Source organism: Denticeps clupeoides, chromosome 15 (genome assembly GCF_900700375.1).
Source record: "Denticeps clupeoides chromosome 15, fDenClu1.1, whole genome shotgun sequence".
Classification (NCBI taxonomy): Eukaryota; Metazoa; Chordata; class Actinopteri; order Clupeiformes; family Denticipitidae; genus Denticeps; species Denticeps clupeoides.
The window spans coordinates 7,757,411-7,778,302 of record NC_041721.1 but is presented as its reverse complement, the minus strand read 5'-3'; the positions used below and the strand labels follow the sequence as shown (position 1 = coordinate 7,778,302).

Genomic DNA, 20,892 nt, shown 5'->3' with positions numbered 1-20,892 from the left:
TACGTGTGTTGGGGAATTTATGTGCCAGACACACTAGGAAATCCCCTAGAGACAAGAACACTTCCCCTAAACACCTCATTACTCCACAACATTTAACACTTAACACACTCACGCACACATTAATGAGAGCATACACTCATACATACACACACAAGCATGCAGACTCTAAGAGATATACACAGACGCAATAACATTTGAATACACACTGATGCAGACACACAAACACATACAAACCACACACATACAATGGATGAGTGCTGTGCTTGTGGTAAATTATAACAGAAAACATGAGTTCAGCCGCACTTTATTGGATTGGCTCTGCGTATGTGTGTGTTTAAGTGTGCTTTTTTAATAGCGTACGTTAATAGAATGCCGGACCTATTTTAGAAAGCATTTATCCTTTTTTGCAGCAGCAGCAGGTGTGTTTGTGTGTGAGTGAATAAAAGTATAAAATGTCTACAGGTCCTGGATTGATTGTGTGTGTGTGTGTGTGTGTGTGTGTGTGTATTTGTCTCCCTGTCATATCCGTTTTCATTAAGTCCTGACATTCAGAATGTCTACTAATACCTCTCTCACAATGAGTGGGACAAGACGTCTTATCAAAAACAAACAACTGCCAAACTCAATTCACCAATGCTCATCTGGCCAAAGTAATTACAAACACACAATGAAACACACACATACACACACACACACACACACACACATGTATATATACAAAAATTACCAGTGCTTTTGTAACCAAAAGTAATTACTCTCAAATTGCAAATAGAAAACATGGATTGTGACTGCAGCCGCCCCCCCTTCGGGTTGGGGGGGCTATTAGCTCCTCTGTATCTTAGTGAGAAGATAGAGATAAAACAATAGCCACAGCACAACACGCACACTCAAACACACACATAAAAATACACACATATACACATGAACGACAGATACATAAATAGAAACATATCGCACGCACACATTTTCTTGTCCCTGACCTCTAGCTGCGGGTTAATGGATAATATTAAGGGGCTGTAGGTACAGCCTCTGTGCTTTCAGGCGCTCTTGGTGTGCACCACTGAGTTATCCTGTCACAAAAGTGACAGCCTGACAGGCTTTGAGACGAATGGCTAAATAAAAATAAGAAAAGTACATTGATTTTCACTGCCAGCACGACACGTCAGCAGTCTGCTATTACGCCGTCTCTGACATCATCTTGAGACGAGACTAATGACGGGCTGTTCAGGCTGAGAGCAACGGCCCATCTTCACATGACTCCACAGGGCAGTGTGGACGGGGTCACGGCTGTACAGGAATTGACTGTAATAGCCCATTTTGGGGGTAGACTAGTGCTTAAAGTTTTCTTTGATTTGTAGCAGCGGCAGCTCTGTGTGTTTTGCGTGCATGTGAGAACTTCAGCTAACCGAACCCACCACACAGGATCAGAAAGGAACAGAGAGAGTTAAAGAGAGAGAGAAAGAGAGAGGGTAGGGTACAGTACCTCCATGGTTTGAGACTGATGCATGGCTTTGATTGCATTCTGTGCCATGGCTCTGGTAGAAAACGTGACAAACGCACAGCCTGTAGGGGAAGGGTGGGGGAGCGGGTGGGGTTGGGGAAGTGAGGGAGGGAAGGAGGAAGGGAGTGAGGAGAAGGGGATGATGGGGAAAAGGGAGGAGAGACGAGAAAAAAATAAAAAGAAACAAAAAGAAAGAAAAAAAAAAAAAAAAAAAAAAAAAAACAAGACAAAAGGATTGGACACATTGTTATAAACCCAAAACAGAGAACAAGCTCACAAGCAGACAACAGTTCCTGTCCCATAGCTAGAGCAGCTACAGCATAACATTCAACAGTCAACGTTCAACAACTACACAGCTAACACGTGACCCAACACTGATTACCCAACATGCTGTAGGGTTAAACCTGTTCAGAGTGACCGAGGGACAGTAATCAGAAGGCCTGTCCCACTGCCACTCACACATACACACGCACACACACACACACACACACACACACACACACACACGTACAGTGATTCATTAGTCACACCTGATTGAAAATACTTCACCACTCAGAATATGAAACTGTCCAATTGGTTGCAAGCACATTTGCATATATATTTGTTAGATGTGTGTGTGTGTGTGTGTGTGTATGTGTGGGTGGGTGTGTTGTCCCTTGTCTAGGACAAGTGTTGGATAATAAAGACAAATGATCCCTGGAGACCAGATGGAGCAAGAGACAATGTTCTAACAACTTTTGTATGTGTGTGTGTGATATTCATGTCCATGGCTGGAAGTGTGAATGTGTTTATGTATGTGTGTGCGCTTGTTGATGCTCTGGTTAAAAGAATGGTTAGAGATGAACGCAGTTTAAGAGAAGGGTGGGCGAAAGGGAAAGTGAGTGTTTGCAGGCGAATGTGGTTCAAAATGTTTATTTTATCTAACTGTAATAGAATAGAACTTTATAGAATTTGCAGATATTTCAGATTTTCTTTGTGTCACACTAGTAAAGCTACACTGATTTCAACTGAGAGTGAGAGATGGACAGATGTGGAGGGCACAGGGCCAGATAAAACCATAAAATAGTGTGAAATCATAAAAAAGGGAAGTCGTTGGCACAAGTCTCTGACTGGAACTGGGGTGTGTGTCAAAACGACACCAAAATGACATAAATGCACACGTCACAAATGACATAACTACTTCTTTATAAATAAAAACATTCATGTACTACGTCTAATATCTAACGTCACAGTATTTAATGTCCTTACATTGGTCCCTTTGCCTCTGATTTTAGTTTCCCTTTTCCTTAAACAACGTAGATGGCTAAACGGAAAACGTGATTTGGGCGCTTAAGGCTGGATATGTTCTTTACATAACCTGATTATCAGGCCACCCCTGGCCAAGGTGACCTGTGAGTGGCCTCAATGTTTTCGAGATGAAAGCGTTATTTTAAGACCCTCTCATTAGGTCCATCATTAGGGGAGTTAAAACATCCCTCGCCTCTATCTTGTGTGCTCTGGCAGTAAATGAAGCTGGCAGTGTTTTACCACAGCAGGGCCCGGCAAAAGGGATTTGATTACCCCAGTCAAGGTTTAACGACCCAAATTCAGCCCCCCTGGTCTTCATCCATTGCCTCTAAAAACCTGCTCAATCACCACCAACCAAGGAATGAATAAAAAATAGTGAGGCGCGGCCCTTTAGAGAAAGTAGGGTACATCCCAGGGCTCAGTGCACACATGTGGTGTGATCTATATTTTATTAATAGAGAGAGGCTGATTGATACTGCGCTTTATTAGCAGGGCTTTGGGTGGGTGGGTGGGCTGGGGAGATGCGCGGCCGAATTCCAGTGTCTAACCACGGCCGAGCCCGCCCTGAATCGGCTGCTGTACCTTTCCTGTTTTTTTTTTTTAAAATGTGGTCAGACACGGCATATCCGCATCCCCACCCCCTTCATCTGACACAGGACTGAAATATTAATGAGGACTAACGAGAGTGAGAGGGGGAAGGAGAGATAATTGGAGGAAAGCACATTTGAGTGCATGTGACAGATTGGGGATGGGTGCGAATACCAGGAACAAGGATGTGAAATGAGGAAGTGGGAAGGTGGCAGCCGCGTAAAATGGAAACAGTGCTGGGTTAGGCAATTAAAAATCAACAGAAATCTTAGGGGAGAAACCCTAAATGAATGCAAAGCAATAAATAAGTTTATTTTTTAACATTGTGTGTAAAAAGTTTATTTTCAATTACCTGTGCAATCTTAAAAAGTGATTTAATCTGTATATAAATTAAAGTATCTTTATATATATGTATGTATGTATATGTGTGTTATGATAATGATATAAGACATTTGGAGCTAAAGTACAAGTATTTGAGTGTACCGTAGCATTTTAAAGTGTATGAAGTCGAAGCTGGAGAATTGATCTGTTGTCTGTTCCATTAAGTTGGTTTTATGTGATGCAGTCAAAGCACACGAACATTAAAAACATTACATCTGTGTTCGGTTATCATCATCCCTTTTATCGTATAGCTGATGAAGAATAACCCTCTGTGGCTAGATTTATAATAGGCTACATGTGTCATTAAAATAGGTCATCTGTCACCACTGCTTTAGAGGTCACCATCTGTATTTCTGTATTTGTCTCACTCCCTTGTTTACACCTGTGCCTGAGCTCTGGTCATGTCTGTTTTTATTCTGGTGATTTTTGTAAACCCATGACGGGCAGATTCAATTTGGGCACCGCCCTGTTTTTGGCATCACCTCCTCATTTGATAAATCCGCTTTGTACACCAGATGACATGGGAGAGTGACCAGCCATAGTAAAACACATAAAAGAAAAACTGAATCCTTTTATTGTTGTAGGGTCTACATGCCTTTCTGGTAAACAACCGGATGTTGTTTAATTATTCAGATTTAAAAAATCTTAATTCATTACATTTTCCTATTAAAACATAACAAAACCCTGTAAGCAGGGTCTGCGGATAAGTTCAAGGAATGAAATAAGGAGAAGAATAATAAATGCTTTGATTGTGAACAGCTTCACTTCCATCATTGTAGGTGAGAAGCGAAAGAGGAAGACAAGAATGAGATAAAAGAAAGGAAAGAGGAGAGTGGGAGGGGTTTTTAGCTGGGGAATGAGCAGTCATGCACAAGTGCTGTGACTGTAAGTGTGTATGTGTATGTGTGTGTGTGTGTGTGTGTGTCTCTGTTTGTGTAGGTGTGTTTGGCATTCTTCCTCCTCCACCTGATTGGCTGGTTAAGGAGTGGGTTAAGAGGTCCAAAGCTCAAGAAGCAGGACGGTCACCTCCCTCCCTCACCTCTGCTGAGTCCGTCGGGCCCTCGCAGGATTCGGCACTCCTCGATCTGTCCGAACGCGGAAAACATCACCCGCACGTCGTTCTCGTTGCACTTCTTCGACACCATGCCAATGAAGAGCTTTCTGTCCTCCACAGCTGCGCCGGGCGGCCGATGATGAACGAGACAAAGAGAGAGAGAGAGAGAGAGAGAGAGAGTGAGAGAGAGAGACATTTTATCAGCTGTCTGTGATTAATGCCTCATTACCACATCAAGAACACGAACCCAGGACATGGCCTCTCAGAGGCTGTCACCCGCTCCCTCCATCTCTTTCTTGCCCGCCATCTCAGACAGACCATCACCTTCTCTCCCTCTGTCTGCCCCTCGTCTTCATTTCTATCCCTGCTCTCTGCTTGAGCTCTCGCTTTATGGCCCAATCTCTTTCTTTCATTTGTAATCTGTGAGCTTAAGACTGTGTGTCTGTTGGTGTGTGTGTGTGTGTGTGTGTGTGTTAGAGAGAAAAAGACTCTAAGAAATACATAGAATACAAAGGTGTCTGTAGGAGAGGCAGGACAGACAGACTGACAGTTGGTGTATATTGTATATCTATTTATGTCAGTCGGTTTGTGTGTGTGTGTGTGTGTGTGTGACAGAGAGAGAGAGAGAGAGAGAGAGTAAGCATAATCCAATTCATTTTTAATGAGGACACTGTCAGCTCTTACCGGGAGGCCAGAGAGATAAGCAGACTGTTGCACTCTGGGAAATCAATAGCTCACTTGTTTATTTTGCTGTTTGAATTGTTTATGTATTTAAAACAAATTGTCAGGACGTGCCAGCGATAAGCACTGTGTGTGTGTGTTGAGATTCACTCTTGAGAAACATTAGCCACGTTTGCAGCAGCCTAATTAATTTACCCAGAGCTGATATGAGGCGTGTCTCACAGAGAGCATCTGATCATGGCACATCACTTACTATATCTGTATGTGTGTGTACATATAAGTTATTGTTACACATAAGTGATTGATAGATGGCGGACAGACACAGGCAGACAAATCTCAGATTCCCATATTTACTCATTTGTCAAAATCTAATGTGTGTGTGTGTGTGTTGATCACCATTGCCTATTACTTAGCAAAGTGTGGCTTCTGACCTACAGTATGTATGGCAGCCATATATATCAGAACTCAAACCTTATAAACTGACACACATACAACACACTCAACGCTTTCTATGAATATCTACATGTGTGTGTTATTATTATGGATAAAAGGGAGAGTGTAGCAGTGAGTTCATTGTAAGGGCAAACAATTTCCCCCTAGTCTAATCTAAAAATCATTTAAACAGTGATTACGCTAGATGTGGTCTCACACACACACACACACACACACACACACACACGCACACACACACACACACACTCTCTCTCTATCTTATTGCTCTCTCACCGTTTGACTTCTCACTGTCTGCAGGCTTCATCTGAATGGGATGGTGCATCTGCAACAACATGAAACATACACAATACATTTAGAGTACATCTCAACACACACAGACACACACACACACACAATTGAAAACCTTGTGCAACATGTTTCCCAGTTGACGTAAGGCCACTCATCATGTAAGAACAAGGACATACAAACAAAAGTATGACACAGCTTGCTGACTGTCTGTGTCTGTGTGTGTGTGTGTGTGTGTGTGTGTGTGTGTGTATATGCCTGTGTTTGGTCACTGAGGGTGTGAGGGAGCTGATCGTTAAAAGAGAAAACACATGTGTACTTTCTTACCCCTCCACCACCCCTTCCCTTATCAGTCAGCTCCTGTCTGACCTTCACTGAGACGAATGGCAGTCATTTTCTTTCCTCATATCAATTACACACACACACACACACACACACACACACACACACACACACACACACACACACACACACACACACACACACACACACACACACACAAAGACACCATAAGCCTGAACACTTTATGCAATGCTTGGCAACCTTCCCTCCCACTCTCTCCTCCCATGGGCACAGCTGACAAAGCAGAAGAGGCTTTAGGGTCTCCGGTTCAACTGCTAGTCTCCTACCCACAATGCCTCTGTGGGAAACTTCAGTCTTGCAGACGCAGGGCACCAGCACCTTTGATGTAATGCCAGACATGCAACACATTCACACAACTGAAATCCTCTCAACAGATTCTGGCTCTTCAGAAGCACAGGTCCCCATTTGCCCAGGTGGTGGCAGTAGCTGTTAGTGCATGTGCATGTGTGAGCTTGCTTGTGTGTGTGTGTGTGTGTGTGTGTGTCTCTGTATGCATGTGTGCATGTGATTTATAGGCTTCTCACATTTACACTACTGTACCCTTTGCTCTCCAAAGCCCACAGCCATTTAAAAACCCGATCAGTAATTACAGCAAATGTCCTGCAAAGTCTGTTGTTTTTGGTCTGAACATAACAACCCCCACCCTTTTTCAAGACTAATTAATTCCAATTTCTGATATTTAGCATCATATATCAATGTGGGCCTATCATATATGGCCCAATGTAGGATCTATATTTACTCATTTGTCTCTGGTTATTTAGCGCGAGTTTAAAGGTAGTCTTGTAACCTTCTAAAAATGTAAAAATGAGAGAATCCACCCATGACTGCATTATGGTTATCGTAATGCAGGGCAGGAAGAGCTCTCTGTGGGACGCTCTTAATGAATTACACCCACAGATGTACTGCTGGCTGCTCTGTAATTGACAGGCTGATCATTTAAACATAATCTGTGGAAATCTGCTTTTGATCATCAAAGGTGACTCGTGGGATATTACACCCACAAACACACACAAAATTAATAAATAAAAAAAGGTGAATTGATGCCATTGGCCTGACAGACAGCATGCGCTCATTATCAAAATGTCAAAAGGTCACGTCACCAAATTTCAAATACCCCTCCCAGGATCACTGGGAGAAGGAAAAAAAAAAAGTGAATTGACAGCGCTTTATAAGACAAAAACAAATCAATGAGAGAAAATAGTCCTGCTTGGGCGACAGGCTTCTTTTCATTACGTCTGAGATTTCAACTCCTAATCTGCAGATCTGAAGAATTAGAAAGGGCCTTGTCTGACATTTCAATGCCCCGCGGATCCCCAAACACACACACACCAACCCAAATTCACATGGACATACACTCTCATTCAGTCAGAGACACACACTGAAGCAGAACAGTAGTGTTTCAGCACTTCTGAGGAATAAATGTGTCTGTAGATCCTGGAGCTGCTGTCCCCCTTTGCTAATCCTCTCATCTGCTCGTCATGTCTCTCTCCTTGACACACACACACACACAAACACACACAATCACATGCATGTGAAGTTCAGCTAGCATTATTATCACCATGAAATCCTGAGAATGTGAAGCCTGACAAATCCTTTCACATCTCAAGCACACACACACACACACACACACACACACAGATACTGTACAGTTTTTATTACCAGCATGCACACGTAATTCTAAGAGAAAAAATGTGCTGTAAAAAAAATGTGTTTGTGTGATAGCTAGGTGAAGTAGAAACTTGTATAATCGATGCATTGAGATGCAGACCCTGACAATATTGCATCAATGCAGTGCAGAAGGTAATCAATTTTTTTAGGGTGGTAGTAGCCTAGTGGTTAACACACTCGCCTATGAACCAGAAGACCCGGGTTCAAATCCCACTTACTACCATTGTCCCTGAGCAAGACACTTAACCCTAAGTTGCTCCAGGGGGACTGTCCCTGTAAATACTGATTGTAAGTCGCTCTGGATAAGGGCGTCTGATAAATGCTGTAAATGTAAATGAAATGTAAATTTTTATCATAATGACATTGCTTGGTGATTTTCTGGCGGCGCTATAAAAATTCTCTGTAAAAAGTAGTGCCGGTAGTTACTGTGGCAGCCTGATCTACAGGGTACAGCGCCGCACCGGTTCGGACTTTCATGTTGCATGGTTCGGCACCTGACGGCAATAGAATCCAAGTAGGCAAATTTTCTTTCTGCCACTTTGAAACACACGAAGCAGGATCTTTCTTTGAGTGTCCAGAGATCTACAACACGACATTGTCGTCTCACCGGAGTTTAGGTGCATGCATATTTTTTGGCGCTCAACCCCATGGTGCCCGCAGCGTGTTTGGTCTGAAAGCGGTCTGAAACGGTCTGTGTTCAGTCCTGACGCCACGGACGTCTAAACCAGGCCTTTTTCTGCCGTTTGTGGTGTCAGAGGAGCGCGGACTGGATACGGATCATTTTCCTGCTCATTGTAGAAAAATCTACCATGTAGAAAATGTATGCACGCATCACACTGCATCGATATCGAGGCACTGACAATCTTAATCGTAATCGAATCAAATCGTGAGACCAGTGAAGGTTCACACCTCTAGTGATAGCTGTCCAGTAGATTTATTATTGTATGTATATCAAAGGCTATACAAGCTCTGGTGCATTAAAACTAAAGTGTAAATGCTATTCATACCGATTTTAATTTTTACTTGTATCACACAACACAAATGTATTACACACACACAGTTCAAATTACACACTGCCAGGGCCAGAGCGTGAGCTGTGTTTGTGATAGCGCTTTATTGCCTTTAATTGAATTGATTTCTTTAATGAGTGTGTGTAATGGGAGTGTAGAGGAACTGGCCTTGGGAGTTTGCGATACAGAAACCATGGCAACCTTGATGTTTACGACTGCCTGCTCCGCAGTCAGATGAGGATACAGAAGCGCACACGTACAAAAAAAAACAAAAAAAACAGCACAAATAGCCACACACACATACACATGCGAACAGTATCAGGAACATGACATTTGACAACAATGAAAGCCTCTATTTAGAGCAGAGAGACCACACACACATACCCACACAAAAAAACTTTAATCAGTACTCTGTACTGGAATACTGCATCCCAAACTCACACTGACTTATATGGAGAAACATCCTGTAGAAAAGCATGAATCAAAGCTTTCTTTTCTGTAGGGATGGGGAAGGGTGGGAGATGTAGAGATGTGTTGAACAGCTTGAGGCCCTTTTAAAAGGACGTGTCCCAGATTAGCTGCATTTCGTCCTCATTCCATGAGCTAGGAACAAGCATAGCAATCCATGTCAGACACACACACACACACACACACACACACACTGCTGGGAATGACACTGTCCAATTTTACATTCAGACACTAATGAAAAGTTAAATTTACTGGAAAATCTCAGACAACCTTGTCTGGCAGCTCAGACATATTTGGCTTGATGTACAAATTAATGTGTGTGTGCAGGTTGAAGGAGCGAAAAACCAGCTCAGGCCAGTATAAAAACTCTTGTCAATAGCAGCAGTATTGTGGGTCTATAGAGGGCAATTGGGGATAAACAAATCTTGGCTGATTGCGCCGGCATGTGTCACTTCGCACCGCGCCTCGGCACAGGACTGACTTTGCTGGAGGAATTGATTAGTTTCAGAGTGCTGTTGCTTTGCTGAAACCCAGGCAGGTGAATAAAAACTGTGTTAGCAGCCGTTCAGTCAGCTGGGAGTATGTCACACCAGGTCCCACACACCTTGTAATTGAGATGTTTCATTTACTCATGTGGTTAAACATTTGACTTTTGTATTATATAAACTTTATGTTGATTATTACATGTTATAAAGCTTTAATATAGATTTTATGTCTGTATTAAATATAAAATAACCTGTGTTCAGTGGTTCAAGACCCTGGCCTGTGACCCTGGTATAGACTACGTGGTTATGAATAATGAGTGATTAAATAGCTATAATTCTATAAACTTATGGCTATATATACACTGCTCAAACTGTCCACTTAGGAATTAATTTCTCATCCTTTTATGCAAATGGAATAGACAACAGGTGGAAATTATAGGCATTTAACAAGGCGTCCCCAATGAAGGCGTGGTTCTGCAGGCGGTGACCACAGACCACTTCTCAGTTCCTACGCTTTCTGGCTGATGCTTTGGTCACTCTTGAATGCTGGCGGTGCTTTCTCTCTAGTGGAAGCATGAGACGGAGTCTACAACCCACACAAGCGGCTCAGGTAGTGCAGCTCATCCAGGATGGAACATCAATGCGAGCTGTGGCAAGAAGGTTTGCTGTGTCTCTCAGTGTAGTGTCCAGAGCATGGAGGCACTACCAGGAGACAAGTACATCAGGAGACGTGGAGGAGGCCGTAGGAGGGCAACAACCAAGCAACAGGACGCTACCTCCACCTTTGTACAAGGTGGAACAGGAGGAGCACTGCCAGACCTGCAAAATGACCTCCTGCGGTCCACAAATGTGCATGTGTCTGCTCAAACAGTCAGAAACGGACTCCATGAGGGTGGTATGAGGGCCCGACGTCCACAGGTGGGGGTTGTGCTTACAGCGTCCGTGCAGCACGTCTGGCATTTACTAGAGAACACCAAGATTGGCAAATTCACCACCGGCACCCTGTGCTCTTCACAGATGAAAGCAGGTTCACACTGAGCAGATGTGACAGACGTGATAGAGTCTGGGGACGCCGTGGAGAACATTCTGCTGCCTGCAACATCCTCCAGCAGTGGTTCAGTAATGGTGTGGGGTGGCATTTCTTTTGGGGGGCTGCACAGCCCTCCATGTGCTCGCCAGAGGTACCGATATGAGATCATCCTTGTGAGACCTAATGCAAGACAATGGTAGATCTCATGTGGCTGTGGCTCCACTCTATTAAAATGAATGACTAGAAAGCCATTGCAGATGTTTTTAAAAATCTCACCTAGAAGTCTGGTCGTAAAACAGAATTTTAAGTAACACAGCAGACATATCTGAGGTAAAGAACCTCCATCAGCAAGAACAGGCGCATGTTCCTCCTAACAGATGTGTCAGACTGATTAGTAGCTAAGGGAAACATTTGCTGTCTGTCAGAATCGCTAAGGCGGCGCTCACAAGTATCGCGTGATACACATTTTGAGTTTCTGCCACACGAAATACACTTTTTGCCTGTGAGAAAAATGTCGGAGAAAATGCGCCAAAGATGGGCCTGAGCGAAAGTGACAGGTGACAGCTGACGCGCTGCAAATAAACATGCTGCCTGGTTCTCGTGAGCAACCTGAATGTACACAGCTGATCATGCACGCACATACACACACACTCAGGTACATGTGGCTGGTCGGGTTACACTCTGGGTGCTCATCTCTCATGGGGCTGTTGTCTCATCTGACTGGTCACATGTTGCGCCTCTATATAGGCGCTTTAAATGGCACATATTTAAAGTGGCACAACCACATACACAGACATATATAAACCGACGCCGAAGAGCATACATATACACAATTATCTACAGTATGTATGCAAGTGTACACACAGATATACACACAGATATAGAAAAACAGGCACACACAAACACCTCTGAAGGTTGGCCAATATGTACACACACTCACACACTGCCCTTGATACAAATTCATAAATTTTTCAAAATAAACATTCCTGACATATGCACACACGCACACAAACACACACAGAGATCCCCTTAGGATGCAAAACTGCACAACACAAACCATCAAAGCTGAAAAATAAGCAACTGCACAACTAAATGCAGAGGTACAGGAATAGACATCAGGTCCTTTCATCTAGCCCTCCGTTCCTGTCCCCCCTCCTTTTCTCTACCCCTCCCTCCCACCAGTTCAAACCCACGAAGTCCTTGCTACTCACCCCAGTTAAGGTCTTTATGTTGTGCAGTGCATTCTGGGCCTCCAATGCTGCTTTTCTTGTGTAAAATGTGACAAAACAGCATCCTGCAGAGAGAGAGAGAGAGAGAGAGAAAGAGAGAAAAACTGGTCAATAATGAGTCCAGATTTTAACGTTGAGCTCACCTGTTAGAATCTGCTGGAAGTGCAAAAGTCATGATTCTGATTTTACTGTAAATTATACAAATGTATTTGAGTGTATATATCTACATACATACACAATGTAGAACCTTTTTCTCATGTACATACCAACACATTTTTGTCACTCACACATTCAATGTTTTATTTTTTCTATTATTTATAGACTAGTTAATCAAATACCTGTTTACTGAATCATATATTTCACAGTCGACATAGTGTCTGTGCTATTTGTTTTTTGCTGCTCTTATCTTGTACTGTCCTCTTCCTGCCATCACAATGTAAATTTCCTACTTGAGGGACTAATAAAGGATCACCTTATCTTATCTTATCTTTTCTTATCTTATCTTCAGTTAGAGTGAATAACATTGATTATCTTGTTACCATGGCACCTGTCAAAGGGTTGGGATATATTAGGCAACAAGTGAACATGCTGTGTACTGTTTAACCCACGTTGTGCCTTGTTACGTCCCTGGACGTATGCTCCCACGTGTTCTGTGTGTCTGGCTGTGTTTTTTGCGTCCTGTCCCTTTTAGGTTGACTTCGTGGGAGGAGTTGAGGCCTACCAGCTCCATCTGCCATTGGTCACCTCCACCTTTTTAAAGAGACTTCAGATGGTGTTCGGGAGGTCCCCAGGGTCTGCTAGGCCCTTATGCTTTTGGGAGGTCCCCAGGGTCCACGGAGATCTGCATGGAGCTCCATTGGGGATCTCATTCGTGTTTCTTGTTGCTTTGTGTGATAGACCCTTTGTTGTTAGCCTGTTAGCTGTTAGCCTGTCATGTGCTGTTTTTGGTAACTTGTACGTGTTTTAGTTATCCCTGCTGTTTTCCCATCCCTTCCTTTAGGCTGTTTTGTTGTTGGTTAGCTGTCCTGAGTCCTCTGTCTTATTGAACCTGTTAGCACACTGTAAGTGATGTGTAACAGTGGACCTCCTCCTCTCCACACCCTTGTTGCGTTTCTGAGACCCCTAGACTTAGGAACGTGACATGCCTATAGGACTAAAGTGCCTATAAGACTAATGGAAGAAGGTGGCCTGGCCTGATGAATCTTGTTTCCTTTTAGACAGTGGATTTCGCTTTTACATAGCAACATTAAAGGTGTTATTAAAGGTGTACACGTATCCTCGCCGCGCCCCATCCTCATTCTGTCATTCATCTTTTTTTTTTAACCTTGTTCTGTTGTGTGTGTGTGTTATGTGCATGTGTTTGTTTCTTATTTATTAAATCCATGGGTTCCTGAGTTGAGACTTTGCATCCTTTTCCTTCCCGACAAGCGCCCCTGACAGTTGGCACACCTTGAGTCCTGCATTTATGTGGATGTTACTTTGACACTATACCACCTGCCCAAACATTGTTAGTGAGTACACCCCTTCATGGAAATCTGCCCTGGCAGCAGTGCCCTCTGTCAATAGGACAAGGCCCCCTGCCACATTGAGGAAATGGTTCAAGGATGGTTCAAGGAGCACAAAAAACGAGCTTGATTTGTTGACCTGACCACTGAAATATCCTAGATCTGTGGAATGTGCAGGAATCTCACAACTACAGTACTTAAAGGATCTGCTGATAAATGTCTGGGCAGGACACATTCTGATGCATTGAGTCCTTGACAGGTCAGAATTTTGTCAGCACACGGGGGCAATTACATTGCTGAATGGCTTGCAGCAGAAAAATTGATTGCCAATATTGCACGTGTTAAAAAAATCTGCAAGAAAGAAAAATCTGAAAGAAAGACGGGGAAAGAATGCAGGTCGAGATGGAGGGGGGCTGCACAGGAGAGGAGATGGTTAGACGGGACCAGTCAACAGAAAATGCTGAACTGCTGGCCACAGATTCACACAAGGCTGCACTTGTGCTTTGGTAAGTGTGTATGTATGTGTGTGTGTGTGAGTTTGTGAGTGGGCATATGGTGCTGGCCCCATGGCCGTATGTCCCAGGTGGTGTACTGTCAGAATAACAGATCAAAGTGGGTGTATTTGTGTGTGTGTGTGTGTGTGTGTGTGTGTGAGTGTGTGTGTGTGCGTGCGTGCGTGTGTGTGTGCGTCTCCACTACAGCTCCACCTATTTTAAAGTCAAGACAGGCGGAATGGAGACATGTGCTGAGAGTCAATGTGCAAATACATAAACACACACACACAGACACACACACACAGCACATTTCAATGTCACAGCATATGCACATAAATAGACAGACAGACAGAAACGTACACACATACACATACACATACACATACACATACGCATACAACAGCATTTTCTTTTGGTCAATAAACCTTCACAAAAAACAAGATGTGGACACACACACACACACACACACACACACACACACCTGTGGATTGTGAGTAATTACCATTGGTGCAGTGCTAACAGAGCTAATGTCTGGTTATTGAGCTCAAATTGGTTGTGTTGCTTTATGATGACTAAAATAAATCACAATTCAATCTATGCTGAATGCATCAGAGAGAACATCATTATCATCAATACATCCCATGTGTGTGAGAGTGTGTGTGAGTGTACAGAGGGCCACAGATGAAAGCAGAGGAAGCAAAGAAAGCGAGGGAAGAGGAGACGGTGGGACAACGCAATGGTGCTCAGTAGATGAGATCTGCAGCCATTATACCTCATCGTCTACTGGAATACATTAGCATGGCAATAGGACAATGATCACACACACACACACACACACAGCTGAATTATTGTATTATCGTGAGTGCTTGGGGCAATCTCACACTAGCGCCATCATTCATTCTGTGTGTGAGTGTGTATGAGTGTGTGTGTGTGTGCGTATGCACATGCTGTCAGGGCAGGACACGAAGGCCAAAGACAGTATAGTGAAGAGACTTCAAAGGGCAGGAATACATGTTTACTAAAACACTGCAGGTGCTCCCTCTCAATTCAATTTCATTCAATGAGCTTCACTGGCATGGCTGCTTTACATGCAATGCTGCCAACATCAGATGCAATTTAGACAACAGCACGTAACATCAAATATCACATTTAAAATGCTATATGATTATAAGGTTGCATATCAGAACAATTTTATTCGGGTGTCATACAGTCTACTACTTATATAATTGTTTGAAATCATAGAATCAAAACTTTCAGAAATAGTGTGAGTGTGAGTGCAATCTGTCTCCCGCTCATAATGACTAAGTGTAAAATAAATGGACGCTGCACTGTCTAGGTCTAGCGTCCCTACTGGCCGTTCAACCGTTCAATGTTGCTCTTTACATCTACGATTTTCCCCGATGGTGACATCTTCAATCTCCTCCTAGCAGATATTAGCTTTAAATATGCTATTATATTAAATTGTAATAAGATGTCTTTATATTTGGGAATAAAACGAGCAGCACCTGCATCATAGATGGATATACATGTGTTTGTGACATTGACAAAACACAAGTCTGGCTTCAAAAGCTGACAAACATGATAAATGGAGTACAGGTTCGTCTCTAAAGACTAGGAAATGATGGAGGCACAAGATACACGCTTTTCTCCAAAACACTGTTGAAAATTGGTCTTGCTGCCCCAGATATGAGGAGATTCAATAGAGCCTTCTGTAGGTTCAGAGTGATCTGTTTCAGACATGTTTCTGTCCTGAATGGGGGACATACTTTCTTGGAGTCATATGGTGTTCCAATGACATCTGTCTACAGCAAAAAATTATTTGCTGTAAAAAAATTAAAATTTATATATATATATATATATATATATATATATATATATATATATATATATATATATATATATATATATATATATATATATATATATATATATATATATATATATATATAGAGAGAGAGAGGAGAGAGAGGAGAGAGAGAGAGAGAGAGAGAGAGAGAGAGAGAGAGATAGATAGATAGATAGATAGATAGATAGATAGATAGATAGATAGATAGATAGATAGACATCTCCTATCACACATTGTTTTTGCAGTGCTGCTTGCATTTATTTCTCAAGTGGTGCTGATGGGTAAAAAATGTGATCTGACCACAAAAAACTGACTTCAGCAAGTTTACAAAATCTGCAGGCCTCATGTCAGACCTCCAGCCTCACTCCCCAATCTACTTACCACTCACATGTGCATGTACTGATCATAACCAGCAGAAAGGACCCTGGTCCAGACCAGTGCCAATCCTCATGCCCAAAAACGTTTCCAAATGTTTCATAAACATTTATGATATTTTGCAGCGCTCTTGTCCAGAGCTTTGTAGTCCATATCTGATCTTGAAACCTATATAGCCAGGCTTAAACAGCTCACTTGCATATAAAGCACAAGGCATCATTTTTAACCACTGTCAGCTTAACCTTGTTGTCATCCGAACCATTTTAAAATGAAGGAAAATATTCATGAGCTTTATTCTGGACACCGATAGACAGAGTAGCAGATTTTTATAATAATCCCACCAGAGTCTCTGACACAGTTCACATTTTCGTGTTTATAGGGGGTAATATCATTTCTTTATAGCCTGAAAAACAGCGAGACACCATGTTTCAGTCAAGATAATAATGTCTTTCCCGTTCTTTCCCTCACACAGAGTACACCGTGTGCCCAGTCTTTATGGTCAAATTCAAGTGTGTGTGAGTATACTAAAAAAGTGTGTATGTGTGTGAACAAACATCTGCTTAAATAGGAAGTGTGCATCCGTCTCTTCTGTTGCCAGTCGGTGGTCCCTCTCTATGTGTGTATGTGCTTGTGCGTTCGTGAGGGTGTGAGACCAATCTGTGAGACCTTCTGTTCATTCGACCTGCTGCAGGCCAGTGCGGGCCACACAGAACACAGTCTGAAATGTCACCGAATCACACAGCCACATGTTAAACTGCGTTACACACAAACACAGAGATGCGCGCACACACAGCTCACAGGTCTGATATTAGCAGTTTAGCATTCTGCTTGTGTAGGTGTGTGTGAGTTTGTGTGTGTGTGTGTATGTGTATGCTCTTGAAAGTGTTTAGTATGCAGTGCCTTGGTTTTATGAATCTAAATTTGTTAAATGTGTGTCTGTATAACCCTACAGGATGGTGTGTGAGTGAGAAAGAGCGAGCGAGAGAGTGTTTAGCATGCAGGGTTAGAGTTGCTCTTTAAAGGGAATGAGCATAGAATGGCTGCCAGCAGAAATGCTACAAGAGCAGAATTAAACATCCCCCCTTCACACACACACACACACACACACACACACATATACAGCATACACATGCACAGGAACTCACAGAACACACACACATTCACAGAAAAAAAGCATGGACACACACACACACATAATAATATGCACATTTTGTTCACACACACACACACACACACACACACACACACAATCTGTGCATTTACAGATGCAAATAAATGCACATACACAAATGCTGAGGAGTGCTTATATACACATGTTGTATTTTTTTTTATTACACACTTAACACATCCAATCTGACTGTCACAAGCATGCACATATTCACATAAATGCACACAGGCTGATTAAACTACCTTTTCTATTAAAAGGAAGATGTGTGATCTGCAATATCAATTGGTAAAAATGTAAGATTAAGAAGCTCTGAAATTCAAATAGCTTTACCCAGTACGGCTGACTGTAGTGCAATTGGGTGGCAGCCATTTTGGCTCCATAATTTATAAAGGGCTTGGAAACTCTAGCGGGTCTGTAGTCTGTGCTCAAGCGCAGCCATTTTGGCTCTGTTGCACAATTGCAGGCCCCAAAAAGCAAGCAATCCCATCAAGTGTGCATGTATTATGACTGAAGAGGCAAGCAGAAATTCCGTATTTTGTAATAGAATGTAACCCTGTGTGTCTCCGAATGATGACTCTTTATAACACACACTACTTCCATTTGGGTTAGTGTCTAAATATTTGCAACACAAGATCAGGGGAAGGTTTCCAACAGTCCTGAAGGTTTATTATGCTGAACCTTTTCTTATCATTCACTCATGTTAATGAACATCTCATGAAGTGGCTTTTGATGATGACAACAGAGAACAAAGCAGCCATGAAGGTAAAAAGACGACTGAAAAAATCAGATTCACTTTCTCCTGATACAACAAATACAAAATATGTTAAATATGTTCAAAATGGCCTCCATCTTAGTCTCCATTTTGACTGGTATTGTAAATGGATAGAATACCTTCTTACTTCTTTATCTTATATAACTGGGCACCTCTGAACCATGCTGTAATAGTTTATCTGTAGAACAACAGTGGCACTGCAGAAATGTGTTAGTTCTGATGAAGCGGCACCCCCCAACTATTGCTGAATTTTGAAGCATTTCACACGGCATACGATTCCTTCTTCGATGAAGATCTGATTAGGAGCGCAAAAAACTACTCACAGGCTGTGCAGAATTTTCAGAAACTATAATGCCCTGAGCAGAGCTCGTTTTACTCTGCAGTTCTGTGGGTGGGGAGAGGGGTGTGAAAAAAACAGGGTTTGCTGCTTTTATATCATTTAATTAGGTGCCTCTGGCATCCAGACCAACGCCGTTCTTTTTTTTTATAAGGTAAATCTGTTTCCACAATTATACAAAGCATGGCCGTATGTTATTTTAAACTAATTCATTTGTAACCAGCCAATAGTTCTGATTTTTTCAAAGTAAATATTTAGTAAATTAATAATTTCACCCCCACCCTATGTGAACATTGATTCACATTCACAACAGATTCGACAGAGCAACAAAACTATTGGTGTTGTATTGATAGGAATGGATGTGGGGTTTTTTTTCCACACACGTCCAAGACGTTGCTAGACAGCGTTCAAAAATGTAACTCAAACTGCACCTGGCAACAGAGACAGGGATTACGTCTCCAATGAAATGCACGCAAGTCTGTACGTAGGTTTGTACGTGTGCTTTTACCTTTGCTCTGTGGTGGGTTTTGGCTGCGGTCTCGCAGGATGTTGATCTGGTAGACAGCTCCATAAGGCTCAAACAGTTCCTTCAATTCCTTCTCAGACCAGGAGCGCGGGATCTGCCCCACAAACATCTTAATGGCATCGGGGTCGGGCTGGTCCGAATGCTCCAACGCTCCGTTCATCTTTCCGGCCGTGCCGTTGCTGCAGGGGAACAGAGGGGGGCGCTGCGTCACATTGCATGCCAACGCTGTACAGGTGTAATACATAATCTCCCGCAAATCAGTTAAGGTCAAGTACATAATTATGTAAACAAAACAAATGCCTCTCCTGCACAAAGACAACACAGGCTCATAAACAGATGATTTACCCATAGACACGGGTTGTACAAATGTCATTGAATCACAGACAATGTGTGTGTGTGTGTGTGTGTGTGTGTGTGTGTATGTGTGTGTGTGTTTGGAGGGGGGGGACAGTACGAGAGAAGCCAATAACAAGTGAAAATTCACCTGGGTAAACAAATAAACTGCAGACGCAAATGCTTTTCTGCTAAGGGTTATATAATGATCCCCCGTATCCCCGGACGATACCTGGGCAATCTATTTCTGAAGCTTTCCGTTTTGTTATTGAATGTTCTGACATTGAAAGCTCTGACATCCATCATCTCTGGCAGCTGCAGGCCTGTAATAAGTACATCCAGTCATTTCATTTGGCCTGTCTACCTACCACTCTGTGTGCATGACCGGAATCTTCCACAGTGGCACGGACGTAGCGGGTCCGGCTGCACAGGGGACTGCAGTCGTGAAACCCCACAAAAGGAAGCAGCACTCGCTAAAGAAATGTACTTCATGTCCATAACAGTGAGGGCAGTGGTGGCCTAGCGGTTAAGGAAGCGGCCCCATAATCAGAAGGTTGCCGGTTCGAATCCCGATCTGCCAAGGTGCCACTGAGGTGTCACTGCTCCCCGGGTGCCTGTCATTGCTGCCCATTGCTCACTCAGGGTGATGTGTTAAATGCAGAGGACAAATTTCACTGTGTGCACCGTGTGCTGTGCTGCTGTGTATCACATGTGACAATCACTTCACTTTACTTTGTAGCTGAATGGTCTGAAAACTGATGCCATGGCAGCTGGGCGGGAAAGGATCTTTTGGGGCAGTGGTGGCCTAGTGGTTAAGGAAGCGGCCCCGTAATCAGAAGGTTGCTGGTTCGAATCCCGATCTGCCAAGGTACCACTGAGGTGCCACTGAGCAAAGCACCGTCCCCACACACTGCTCCCCGGGCGCCTGTCATGGCTGCCCACTGCTCACTCAGGGTGATGGGTTAAATGCAGAGGACAAATTGCACTGTGTGCACTGTGTGCTGTGCTGCTGTGTATCACATGTGACAATCACTTCACTTTCAAGTGTCAGAT

General features: G+C 43.0%; 1 protein-coding gene across 24 annotated transcripts in view; it reads right to left on the bottom strand.

Moving 5' to 3' along the window:
- The window catches only part of celf2 (cugbp, Elav-like family member 2), a 119,004-nt gene that overhangs the window by 17,627 nt on the left and 80,485 nt on the right, over nt 1-20,892 (bottom strand). For all 24 annotated transcript variants that reach the window (XM_028954669.1, XM_028954672.1, XM_028954662.1 and 21 more), the window contains 5 exons: nt 19,489-19,685; nt 12,466-12,548; nt 6,219-6,267; nt 4,797-4,931; nt 1,484-1,563 (listed from right to left, as the gene is read on the bottom strand). In XM_028954669.1, the coding sequence (XP_028810502.1) occupies nt 1,484-1,563; nt 4,797-4,931; nt 6,219-6,267; nt 12,466-12,548; nt 19,489-19,685 (544 nt within the window). The remainder of the gene's footprint in view (nt 1-1,483; nt 1,564-4,796; nt 4,932-6,218; nt 6,268-12,465; nt 12,549-19,488; nt 19,686-20,892) is intronic.